We start from the raw sequence: 14197 nt of genomic DNA on the forward strand, positions 1-14197 counted from the left end.
ATAAAGCACAACAACTTTGGGAGTAACTGACTGCAATTTTTTTTCAATCTGAATGATGCAATGGATGAATATTCCTATGACTCAAATTTCAGTTCTACAAAACCCTATGAACAACCTACCTAAAAACACTGAACTTCAGTGAAATATCATTTTCCACGAGAACTGACTCATTCATCTATCAGTCTGTCACAAGAAAATAAAAATGAAGGAAGAAAAAGACACGCAATATGACACATATGGATAGTATGGACAGTTAAAGAGCATTTAAAATCAGGAAAGCATGGCATATTAACAATGATGTCCTGGCACGTTATGCACTGTAGATGTTGTTTGTTGACATTTTCCCTAATCTGTTTACCTAAAAGCCGCAGTCACCCTACAATACACTGAGAATTAAAATTAAAACCACAAATATACAAAGAATATGCATAATACTCATGCAAACTGTGCACACATTTTTTTCTCCATTAATATAAATAATGTTGTTATCATAAAGAGCATTCAGGCAGAAAAGCTACTGCTAAAAAGCTCTGCATTGACAAATCAATAACTTTATGGGACTCTCATATTTTTCAGGCAGTGTATCAAAAACAAGAAACACAAATACGATGAAAGACTTTATGAATTCTATGAAACTAAAGGTGTGATTCTCAGAATAAAATTCTATCGTATCATACAAAAAGAAACAATACAGGTGGGTCATGTGTCTGTTGGTTTTTTTTACATCTGATGAAAACCCACTTGAACGAAGGATATGTGAAAATATAGACCAGCTTTGTAATTCTGTAGCTCTGAAAAAACTGTTGCCCACTCATATGGCCTAGATGTAAGTGGATCATTATGTAACAAGAGAAACAGCAACCCAAAACTGAAACTTAAAAATTTCATTCTGGAAACCAGAATCATTAATTAGTATGAAATATTTATACAACTGCCTATTTCTACATCTACACCTACACTTATACTAAGCAAACCACTGTGAAGTGCATGTCAAGAGGGTACATCTCATTGTATAGGGTTTATTCCCATTCCATTCATGTATGGGTTGCAGGAAGAATGATCATTGGAATGTATCTGTACGTAGTGTAATTATTCTAATGTTGTGCTCACGATCCCTATGTGAGCGATGCATACAGGTTGTAGTATATTCCTAGAGTCATCATTTAAAGCCAGTTCTTGAATCTTCGTCAGTAGACTTTCTCAGGATAATTTACATGTATCGTCAGGAGTCTGCCAGCTCAGTTTCTTCAGCATCTGAGTGATGCTTTCCTTTGAAACAAACAAACCTGTGACTATTCATGCCACCCTTCTCTGTATACACTCAATATCCTTTGTTAGCCCTATTTGGCACAGGTCCCATACACTTGAGCAGTTTCTAGAATGGGTCAAATGAGTGATCTGTAAGCAATATCCTTTGCAGATTCATTGTACCTCTCCAGTATTCCACCACTAAACCAAAGTGGGGTTGGGGTTGTTTGGAGGAAGAGACCAAACAGCGAGGTCATCGGTCTCATTGGATTAGGGAAGGACAGGGGAGGAAGTCCGCCGTACCCTTTCAAATGAACCATCCCGGCATTTGCCTGGAGCGGTTTAGGGAAATCACGGAAAACCTAAATCAGGATGGCCGGACGTGGGATTGAACCATTTTCCTCCCGAATGCGAGTCCACCTCGCTCAGTAAACCAAAGTGGGCCACCTGCTTTACCCATAACTGAGCCTATGTGATCATTCCATTTCATATCCCTCCAAAGTGCAACAGCCAGGTACTTGTATGAGTTGGCTGATTCCAGCTGTAACTAACTGATATTATAGTCATAGTTTTGGGTTTGCTCCACCTGCTGTACCTCTCTTGGGCTCAAGGCCATATTGGTTGGAACTTAGATCACTGGAAAAGCGTGGCTGGTCATATGAGTCCCAATTTCAGTTGGTAAGAGCTGATGGTAGGGATCAAGTGTGGTGCAGAACCCACAAAGCCATAGGTCCAAGTTGTCAACAAGGCATTCTGCAAGCTGGTAATGGCTCCATAATGGTATAGCCTATGTTTACACAGAATGGACAGTGTACTCTGGTCCAACTGAAACATTCATTAACAGGAAATGTTACATTTTTCTACTTGGACACCATTTGTAGCTGTTCATGGACTTCATGCTCCCAAACAACTATGTGCCATGTCACCAGGGCACAACTGTTTTGAAGAACATTCTGGACAATTCAAGCAAACGATTTGGCCACCCTGATCACCCAACACGAATCCCCTTGAACATTTATGGGACATATGTGAGAGCTCAGTTCATAGACAAAATCCTAAACTGGCAACACTTTCACAACTACGGGCAGCTACAGGGCCACCAGCATGGCTCAACATTTCTGCAGGAAACCTCCAATGACTTGCTGAGTCCATGCCACATTTAGTTTCTGCACTAAGCCAGGCAAAAGGAGGTCCGACATGATATTAGGCAGTATCCCATAACTTTTGTCACCTCCGTATATATTGTTATTTATTTTCTGCATTATTAAATACAGTGTTAGGCTTATACACATACACATGTACAACAATTAGTAAACATTATAACATGTGTTTTACAAAGCATCAACTGAAAAGTTTGCATTTTTAACACATTTACATCTAAACACATTTTCATCTAAGCATCATCATACATTTCACATTACAGCTGTCACACAGTTCACAATAAATGTTCGAATATCCCACCGTCAACTTCATGCATTTGTGCACTCTTGGAAGAACATGTTGTATTGCTTGTCTGAGCGCCTCTGCACACTCCCTAATTAGGACAGCAGCATTTTGCTACTTCACTCGCAACACACTATGGACAAGCTCAACAGGCTAATTTAATGACAGAAAGACGTCCCAAGAAAAGAGGTTGAAAGCAATGAGGTAGGTTGGGCTAGTATAAAATGTCAAAGAGGTCGGATAGGTAAAATCGTAAGTGCATGTGTGCCAATAGCCCAAAAAAACTACATCAAATGTGTTCTATCTTGGAAACCATTCGGAATAGGGCATATGTCAGTTATTTTGCTTCAAACGAGCATTCCTGTTATAGCCCTGAGCAGTGGCCATTCCTCCTAGGACACCCTGTAGAAATAGATTTGGTACTATGATTATTCAGTTGTATAAATGCATTTTACCCTTGAGGACAGTGACACAGAATGACTATCTATATTATTATTTTTACTGTTCACAATATAGGAGGAATGCCACACAACAGTTTTGTGTATCTTAAAGATGATGGTTTCAGTCAATACTGGTAGCAAATAAAGGCTTGCTTTATCAACAGCTCTAGATGTTATATATAAAAACATTACTGTGTTGGTGCAACAACTATTAACACAATTATATGACACTACCTGAGAAGCAAATTTTTGGAGAGCAGGAACAACATGCTGTCAAAGGCATCAGTTGAATAACATCAGAGTCAATCAGTTAATTATGACCTATAAGATGTTAAACAGTTAGTGGAAATTGTTTGTTCGCGACTTCCTTCAATTTTATACTGCCCAGTAAAACAAACTGTGAATATCCTCATCTTTAAAAGCCACATTAAGAGAAAGTGTTAGAAAAGAATGATTTTCTTGAGGTAAATTTTCTTCCACAGCACAGCAACATTGGTATTGCTCAATGTCTCTTTCTATTAGGGCGTAGTATAATAAGACATAGTATCCTTTGGTCACCACTACAGAGCTTCCCCTCTACATCATTATTCATCTGATAAGCACTGATTGTTGTTGTTCAAACACATCCATGTTTGTAACAGAATGTTGTCTGAACTGATGTGCAATGCTTGAAGATCCATAATCATGTGCAAAATATTCTAATTGAAGAGTTATTACTGAACTGGGCTATCGTTTTGGACATCTCTAAATACGAGTTCACAAGTCCGCACTCCGAAGTAAAACTTGCTACCATGCACAAACCGCTCCACACTCCAAGTCTCTCTCATGACCATGTGTCCCTCGCGCCATACCATCCCAGACTCTCAGTGACCTGTCCCGTCCTGCCTAGAACTCTTCTCCTGCTTTCATCCAGTCTCCCCATTCATGAACGCTGTGATTAGCTACAGCGCTCGCGCCGTGTCTTCAAGCCAACACACCCACACAAACATAATGAAACACATTCAAAATACTGGATTTACATTTAAATAACTTGAAATTAAATAAATATTCCTAAGGCTGGACCATAAATGCACTCTAACACACATTATTAGAGACATAAACAAATTAAATAAACATATATCAAAGGAATAGAACAAGAGGTAGGCCAGTAGCCTAATGTCTCTGTGCTTTCTAAAACACAGTAAATATTTAACCAATTTCTTCATGAATAGTATAAATCGGATATAAGCAAAGACATAGACAAATAAATTTATTTATAAGCATTCTGCTACCGTTAATTCGCGTAACTGAGGAGTACTTATGGCCTGATGCGATCGATAGTAATCGGCCACTTCGACCTCCAATAACTCATGTACTATTCAAGTTACATGCCTGTAATGTATACCAATTTATGTTTACACAAATAGCTTTCTAAAGACATGACGATCGACAAAATCGGATGAACCGTTTAGATTTTGGAAATTCGTTGCTGGGTGTTACTTGTATAATTTACAGTCAGATACTAAACTTTAAACTAATAAAGATATTGAAAATCTGATTGCACCATCAGAATCACCATGCAAATAATGGTCATGTACATGTTTCTTTTTGATGTATCATGATTCATCTTGCTACTATTAATTTCTACACGAATTGTGAAATGTCTGCCATGATGGTTTCACAAAGTCCGCCATCTTTGGCACGCTTGGCATACAAGTCTCTTTCATTGACACAGCGTCACCATGGAATTCCCAGCCACGCAGTCTCTGGACCCCAGCTAACGTTCGGCACCATGTGGCCGCAGCCCGCTGAGTGGCGCCACAGCTTGCCCGTTACCTCACACTGTCATCCTAAATAGAGGATTTTCATCTGTAGCAGCCTCACCTCTGTAGATAGTTGGCTCAAGCAGTTTTCAGAAATTTAACAGCTGGATGAGCAGTTGGTACTTCTGTACAACAATGGGGTATGGCTACAGCTTGTCAGGAAGTGACCTCATCCAGGTTACAGCAATGAGCTTCGTCACATAGGTCAACTACAATCATCTGCAGTTCATTGGCATGAATAGAACTGTTCTGTGGTTGATGTCTTACAGCAAAGTAGTTGTAGAACACTACTCTTCTTTCTCTGCAATAGTCCTCTGTCCTCCAAATGTTCCTCTGCAAGGTGATATAATTGGTGGAGGAGTTATTGTACCTGTGTTGGTCAGATGCTGGGTTGTCATTTGAAAGCTGTAGCTGTAGCATATGTTCGCGTTTGACAGGTGGTGAAGACCTGATGTTAGATACTGATACACCTCTTCTTCAACATTCTCTATTTCCTCCTGCCATACGAGGTTGACATTCATGGCTACTACCTCTCGTGTACTCAGTCTAACATATCTGGCTGTCACAAACCCCAAAATCTCTTCTCTTAGTACCTGACATATCAGAGAGGCAAGGTCATGTTGGGCTTAAACAACTGACACAGGGACCACATTCAGGAGTTGTTCATACTTCATTCACCCAACTTTTTTCAGTTGCATTTCCTCGATGCACTGGCACCACTTGACGACCCTTTATAATATGGTTACAAAATTGTTGAAAAATCATTGGAAGCAATCACTTCCACAAACTATCTAAGAGTATGCATACACAGCAATCTCAAGTGGAACACTCACATAAAATTAATCATGAGTAAGGCAGATGCCACAATGATACTCATTGGAAGAATCCTCAGGAAATGTAATCTATCAACAAAGTAAGCAATCCACAAAACTCTCGTTTGACTAGTACCTGTATAGGGCTCATCAGTATGCAAATCTGCACCAGATAGCACTGATAGAGTAAACACAGAGGATCCAAAGATGAACAACACATTTCATTACTGGTTCATTTAATAAGCACAAAAGTGTCATGGAGATGCTCAGCGAACTACAGCAAAGAGGCACTCTGCATCATGTTGTGGTCTACTGTTACAGTTCCACGGGTGTACATTCCTAAAGGAGTCGACCAATATATTGCTTCCTCCAACAGCTATCTCATGAAAAGACCACGAAGATAAAATTATAGAGATTTGAGCCCACACAGAGACTTACCAGCAATTGTTATTCCCACATGTCCTACACAACCAGAACAGGAAAAAGAGGGAAGAGACAGTGGTGTACAAAGTACCCTCCACCACACACCATACAGTGGCTTGCGGAGTATAGATGTAGACGTAGATTCCTTGGCTTTTGTGACATCGTTTACCAGAGAAAAGCTTGGTACATGTCTTTTACAACTCCTTTCATCAGAGTGAGATTTTGTTGTCTTCTGGTATTCAGAGTCACAATGTGGCCCAGAGCCAAAACATTCTTTGTGTAGGACTGTGTCATTTCTCCACGACATTGAGTCCCACTCAATTGTTCTTCCACTAAACTGACTTCTTGTTGATTGTTGCCAAATGTTTTCTTGAATTCGAAGGAGGAGGAGGAGATCAGTGTTTAATTTCTCATCAACAATGAGGTCGTTAGAGGGAGCGCAAGCTTGAATTAGGGAAGAATGGGGAAGGAAATCAGCTGTGCCCTTTCAAAGGAACCATCCTGGAATTTGCCTAGAGTGATTTGGAAAACTCACGGAAAACCAAAATCAGGATGGCTGGATGCAGGTTTGAACCATCATCCTCCAGAGTGCGAGTCCAGTGTGCTAACAACTGCACCACCTTGACCGGTTTTTCTTCAGTTCATCCTGGAATTTGTCCCAGATATCCAGCTTCCCTCTGTTGTCCTTGAAACACTGCTGGACTGTGCCATCCAGGCAAAAGTACATGTTTGCAAACACGTCATGTCATATCATCCATTGTATTTGGTGACTCGGTCAAATTCTTTCAGCCATTTCAATAGGTCCTGACCAGTATCTTCAAAAACACTGATGGATGCCTGATGTGCACATGACTTACTTTTTTTTTTTTTTATCTATTGGTCACATATATAAAGGGACCTCGGAACAATCAACTGGTTGCATTCCAGTTCCTGTCCATGTTGGCGACGATTTTTATGTTGGCTAATTGGAGCTATAGCTTATAGGTGTTTTGAGGTACCCATAGTCTTCACCAAAACATGTCATGTCATAATCACATTTAAGCCCAAATCTGCAAGCAGAGTCATCAGTGAAATACAACACTTAGCACCGACAGTTCATTTACTATGGATGCCAATGTACAGACAGCACAGAACTCCTTCCTGGGTGGAGAATTCTGCTACTTACACACACAGCAAATATTCCAGAATATGCAGGTAGATTAGAAAATTTAAAAAGGGAAATGGATAGGTTACAGTTAGATATAGTGGGAATTAGTGAAGTTCGGTGGCAGGAGGAACAAGACTTTTGGTCAGGTAAATACTGGGTTATAAATACAAAATCAAATAGGGGTAATGCAGGAGTAGATTTAATAACGAATAAAGCAATAGGAATGTGGGTAAGGTACTACAAACAGCACAGGGAACGCATTGTTGTGGCCAAGATAGACACGAAGCCCACGCCTACGACAGTAGTACAAGTGTACATGCCTACTAGTTCTGCAGATGACGACGAAATTGAAGAAATGTATGATGAGATAAAAGAAATTATTCAGATAGTGAAGGGAGATGAAAATTTAATAGTCATGGGTGACTGGAATTTGATAGTAGGAAAAGGAAGAGAAGGGAACGTAGTAGGTGAATATGGATTGGGGTTAAGAAATGAAAGAGGAAGCCGCCTGGTGGAATTTTGCACAGAGCATAACTTAATCATAGCTAACACTTGGTTCAAGAATCATAAAAGAAGGTTGTATACATGGAACAAGCCTGGAGATACTGACAGGTTTCAGATAGATTATATAATGGTAAGACAGAGATTTAGGATCCAGGTTTTAAATTGTAATACATTTCCAGGGGCAGATGTGGTCTCTGACCACAATCTATTGGTTATGAACTGTAGATTGAAACTGAAGAAACTGCAAAAAGGTGGGAATTTAAGGAGATGGGACCTGGATAAACTGAAAGAACCAGAGGTTGTACAGAGTTTCAGGGAGAGCATAAGGGAACAATTGACAAAAATGGGGGAAAGAAGTACAGTAGAAGAAGAATGGGTAGCTTTGAGGGATGAAGTAGTGAAGGCAGCAAAGGATCAATTAGGTAAAAAGATGAGGGCTAGTAGAAATCCTTGAAGAGATACTGGATTTAATTGATGAAAGGAGAAAATACAAAAAGGCAGTAAATGAAGCAGGCAAAAAGGAATACAAATGTCTCAAAAATGAGATCGACAGGAAGTGCAAAATGGCTAAGCAGAGATGGCTAGAGGACAAATGTAAGGATGTAGAGGCGCATATCAGTAGCGGTAAGATAGATACTGCCTACAGGAACATTAAAGAGACCTTTGGAGAAAAGAGAACCACTTGCATGAATATCAAAAGCTCAGATGGAAACTCAGTTCTAAGCAATGAAGGGAAGGTAGAAAGGTGGGAGGTGGCAGGGGTAAAATACAGGGAGCGAAAGGCTATTTACAATTTGTACAGAAACCAGATGGCAGTTAGAAGAGTCGAGGGGCATGAAAGGAAAGCAGTGGTTGGGAAGGGAGTGAGACAGGGTTGTCGCCTCTCCCCGATGTTATTCAATCTGTATATTGAGCAAGCAGTAAAGGAAACAAAAGAAAAATTCAGAGTAGGCACTAAAATCCACGGAGAAGAAATAAAAACCTTGAGGTTCGCCGAGGACATTGTAATTCTGTCAGAGACAGCAAAGGACCTGGAAGAGCAGCTGAACGGAACGGACAGTGTCTTGAAAGGAGGATATAAGTTGAACATCAACAAAAGCAAAATGAGGATAATGGAATGTAGTAGAATTAAATCTGGTAATGCTGAGGGTATTAGATTAGGAAATGATACGCTTAAATTAGTAAAAGAGTTTCGCTATTTGGGGAGTAAAATAACTGATGATGGTCGAAGTAGAGAGGATATAAAATGTAGACTGGCAATGGCAAGGTAAGCATTTCTGAAGAAGAGAAATTCATTAATATCGAGTACAGATTTAAGTGTCAGGAAGTCGTTTCTGAAAGTATTTGTATGGAGTGTAGCCATGTATGGAAGTGAAATGTGGACGGCAAATAGTTTAGACAAGAAGAGAATAGAAGCTTTCAAAATGTGGTGCTACAGAAGAATGCTGAAGATTAGATGGGTAGATCACATAACTAATGAGGAGGTATTGAATAGAATTGGGGAGAAGAGAAATTTGTGGCACCACTTGACTAGAAGAAGGGATCAGTTGGTAGGACATATTCTGAGGCATCAAGGGATCACCAATTTAGTATTGGAGGGCAGTGTGGAGGGTAAAAATCATAGAGAAAGACCAAGAGATGAATACGCTAAACAGATTCAGAAGGATGTAGGTTGCAGTAGGTACTGGGAGATGAAGAAGCTTGCACAGGATAGAGTTGCATGGAGAACTGCAACAAACCAGTCTCTGGACTGAAGACCACAACAACAACAACAACAACAACAATGCAAACATTAAAAACATGAAACATTTTTAGATCCTTCTTGAAATGATAAATAGTAAATAACAAGTATTTGTTGGTGATTGGATCTGAACTGGAAAACAGTAGCACACCAGCCTGGATCGCTAAGCGCTACTCCACTTTACATTCAGCACAACTCACAGCAACATGACCAGTTTATGGCCACAACCTGGGACATCACCCTAAATGAATTCTTGCAGTAAGAGGTTACGTACAGGTCTGTCACCATTATCATTGTGAATTGTCATGTACTTAATCAGTGGTACGAAGTTCTTCTCAGGCACATTAATCACTCTTGATGTTGCAGTTTTCAATGTTTGTTTGCAGTGTAATTCCTTATTTTCTGTATGTCCTGACAAAAGGATTCTTGTATATTTAAAAAAGGGTAACATGTATATTCACTGATTAAGGAGTACTGCCAGAAGAGCCTCCAATCCGACATTTATTTCAATACAGAAAATTATTAATAGCTTCTTTTAAAGGGACTTTTCTTTGTTTTGGTGACCATCTTCCAGGACTACTTATTATAATGATTTAAGCAATGGAAATTTCAATTTAGAACATCAACAGTCAGGAAAAGATAGACTTCTACTAACCATACAGATGACTTTTTAAATTGCAGATGGGCACAATTAAAAGATTCTTGCACATTACCTTTCAGCCACAGCATTCATCAGAAAAAGAAACAGGAACACCCACACATTCATCCACACAGACAAGCACACGTCACACATGCATGAATGTCACCTCCAAGAGCTCGGTCCGGAGTGCAACTGTCATGTCACAGTTGCACTCTGGTCCGAGCTGCCATGGTCATGTGTGAATGAATGTGTGTGTGTGTGTGTGTGTGTGTGTGTGTGTGTGTGTGTGTGTGTGTGTGTGTCTTTCTTTTTCTGATGAAGCCTGTAGTCAAAAGATAATGTGCAAGAGTCTTTTAACTGTGCCTGTCTGCAACTTAATGTATCACTTATTGTAATGATTTGATGAAGATGATCTATCTACAGCTGTCTGTGGATATTTAACGTAAGCTATCATCATTATCTAGTCTGATCAACACCAAGAAAACTGTGTGCATGAAACTCTAACACACATACTATCACATCTTAAATGTCTCAAAAGATTTTGTAAAGAGTAATACAACTCACCTATAACGCCCTGAGAAGTAGCAACATCTGTCCACAGAGACAGTTGTTTATATGGAACTCTGTGGAACTCAATATGGTTTTGACCAGTACAGATGCTCTTAATATCCTGCTGCCTGCTGAAGAATATCATTTTTGGAGTTGCTCCAGCATCTATGAAATCTTGTATCAATCGTTTTCCTTCAACAGCCACAAGATTATTCTTCTCTCTCATTTTCTTTGATTTTGTTAGGAGCATTATCTTTCTGAAAGAAAGTGTTCAATCAACATATTTGCAAACTGAAAAAAGGAATATATGTTGTATAAAAAGGAAAATTATCTTTAAAAAACTGTAAAATTACAGACACACAGATTAAATGACCAGGACTTACCTTCAGGAGATGAAGTTCCAATGCTGCTAATATACACATTTAGAAATGAAATAGCTACTCCTAGCTTTAGAAACCATTAGCACCTTCCCAAAGGAGAAAAGAGGCATGGGTTGGGGAAGAACAGAAAGGAGGAACAGGCCATTCAGATCCCAGGATGAGGGACCCAGCTGTTGTGAAGATGAGGAAAATCTCTACATACTAAGAACTGCATCTTTGTGGGAATTAATAGAACTGATCAGACATAAATACTATACAACAGCTGCTAGTACCTAAATGACAACAAACATGAAAGGACAGCATTGAGGGAAACAAATATGGATGGGCTGCAGACAAAACCACCCTGTCAGCATGGTGAGTCTGTGTGTGAAACCATATGCATTATGATACTTCACAAGTCACACAACGGTTCACATCTGTTAAATGGATACACAGCCTTGAGACTTAGGGTTCTCCTTGCACGTGATCACAATGTCAACTGGTTATTTTGATTCCAAGATCTGAATCTTCCTAGTGATCAGGCTTGGCTGAAACTGTTGCGAGCATAGCTTCGTTGAGAAGACTTACTACTGTTCACATGCCTCATCAAACTCTTCAGACCCAGGCAAGCTAGAGTATCATGAGTACATTTTTTCAGTGGCCCTACTGCCACATGCATGTTCTTGGAACACTTGTATTCCAGCCCGAGAGAAAAAGTATTGACAGTAGAGGACTGAGAGAACTCAGGCAACAGCTTTAGGCCAGAGGGTATGGCTATCCTATGTTTGACTAAATCAACAACGATATGGACCTTATAAGCCATGCTGTTTCTACTTTCTATTTAGTAACAACACATTGCAGAAGTTTAGTGTCCAAAGACAGGTTAACTGAATCTGAAGAAGAATTGAAAAACATCAAACTGGGTATAGCAAAATTATCAGAAGCAAAGTTTTAAAAAAAATTATGAGGAAAAATAGAATTAAAATCAGAATATCGGCTTCATAACAGTTAACAGTGCAGTAAGGAAATTCAAGTGTAGATTTTATGATAAACAAGAAAATTAAAAACAATATTCTACATACTGGAGGAATCTCAGACAGAAAAGCAAGGTGTATTTTAAAAATGAACAAAATAAAATGACAGAAAAAAAACAACAACTCCAAGAAGGAGTTGTGTTACATAAATGAAAGTGGGTAGGAGTGTTTCTAAATCTCAAAGATGGTGTCTATTCAAATTTCATGCCACTCACATAAGAGTGGCATTAATATTGCCACTATGAGAATGCAGATCAGGTTTGCTTTAAATATATGCTGTACAGTCATAGTGACAAAGCAAGGTGGGATATTTTTACTTCCCCTCGTTTTTCCATCTGCCTACGTAAAATTCATTCTTTCATGTCTGACTAATTTTGATTGACATACGTGAGTATAATCTGCATTTTCACAAAAGAGAAAGGTTGGCCCTCATTTTTAAAGAATATAACACCAGATCTAATTTTGTGCTTAGTTTATGTATGTAACTGATTTTATAATTTAGTTTGACTATTCCTAGTTAGTATCTTTTGTTATAGGGTGAAATCAATAATTGTTTCGTAACTTAAATTCTGTTGTTGACTTGTAAACAAATATAAATTCTGTATTAATTATAAACATTTGGTTTTAATTGCAATTTCTATAAATTTAACTTCGAACAATGTGTAGTTTCAGCACCTATTATTGTGAGGATATATAAGGGCGAGATTTTTGTTCCTGAGACAGTCAGTCCATGGCCGAGTTTCATATGAGAAACCTGTGCTTGTTAGAACAACAACAATGCTTCAACTTAACTGTGAAATAAGTGTTATACAACTAGGCCGTGTCTTAAAACAACAACTGTGTCTGCTCCATACATACCATTCTACTCATCAAGAACTGTTAACTTTGTGGTTACGTTTCTACTGCTCATAGATGTTCAATAGTAAACTATTGTAGCAGTATGTGGATTTTTCACCTGAAAACTATTAATGAGGCTTATCGAAAGTTAAAACAGTAGTGCACTGGCCATATATAACTGTGTATTGTTGGGAGGTTGAGAACGGTGAAAAAAAGTGCTGTGAAATGCAAATGTGCACCTGTCAGCTGCATCATTTAAAGTAGTCAGTGATGTACTTCTGCAACCCATTTTTCAGCCGGTGTAGCAATGCAGTACACCGAGGACAACAAGCGAAGAAACAAAGAAGGCAGACCGTCACATCGTAAGCGATAGTTACCTTTGAGATTGGACGTGGTGAGTTGATGTTTGTCCAGAATGCCTTTAAAGCAACAAAGATGCCATTATTAACACCTCACAGAGTTTGAACAAGGTTGTGTAATAGGGCTATGAGCACCTGGATGTTCCTTATCAAAACTGCACAAAGACTTGGCTGAACTGTAGCCACTGTGTGTAATTGCTGGCAGCCTTGGTCACAAGAATGTATAGTGCAAGAAGACTGGGCTTCAGATGGCCACATTGCCCTACCAAGAGGAAAGATTGCAGTATTCAGCGTATGGCTCTGGCGCATTGTACTGCATCTGAAGAACAGCTCCAAGCCAGACACCCTGTAGCATGCATTCCACTGACCCCTAACTATCACCATTTGTGCCTTCAGTGTGTCACGCAAGAGTTCATTGAAAGCAAGAGTGTTGGTCTGTTGTGTTTTCTATTGAATGCGGTTCTGCATCAGAGCCAATGATGGCCAAGTGTTGGTTAGAAGTGTGGTGTCACCGCCAGACACCACACTTGCTAGGTGGTAGCTTAAATCGGCCGCGGTCCATTTAGTACATGTCGGACCCGCGTGTCGCCACTGTGTAATCGCAGACCTAGCGCCACCACCAAGGCAGGTCTCGTGATACGAGAGAGCACTCGCCCCAGTTGTACGAGAACCTAGCTACCGACCAGATGTACGAAGCCTTTCTCTCTCATTAGCCGAGAGACAGAATAGCCATCAGCTAAGTTAATGGCTACGAACTAGCAAGGCGCCATTTGTATCAGTGCCTATAGCTTACGAGTATTCAAGAGAGATGTATTCCAAGGACTAATAAAAAGATAAGTAATAAGCATCTACATACTTT

At 39.5% G+C, this 14197-nt stretch overlaps 1 protein-coding gene across 2 annotated transcripts in view; it reads right to left on the reverse strand.

The window, feature by feature from the left end:
- Nucleotides 1-14197, reverse strand: part of LOC126485060 (rRNA methyltransferase 3, mitochondrial) — a 64732-nt gene that overhangs the window by 16382 nt on the left and 34153 nt on the right. The window contains exon 2 of one of the 2 annotated variants that reach the window (XM_050108665.1): nt 10765-11006. In XM_050108665.1, coding sequence (XP_049964622.1) covers nt 10765-11006 — 242 coding nt within the window. The remainder of the gene's footprint in view (nt 1-10764; nt 11007-14197) is intronic. The other variant, XM_050108672.1, reaches the window with a different exon arrangement.

Source organism: Schistocerca serialis, chromosome 1, assembly GCF_023864345.2.
Source record: "Schistocerca serialis cubense isolate TAMUIC-IGC-003099 chromosome 1, iqSchSeri2.2, whole genome shotgun sequence".
Lineage (NCBI taxonomy): Eukaryota > Metazoa > Arthropoda > Insecta > Orthoptera > Acrididae > Schistocerca > Schistocerca serialis.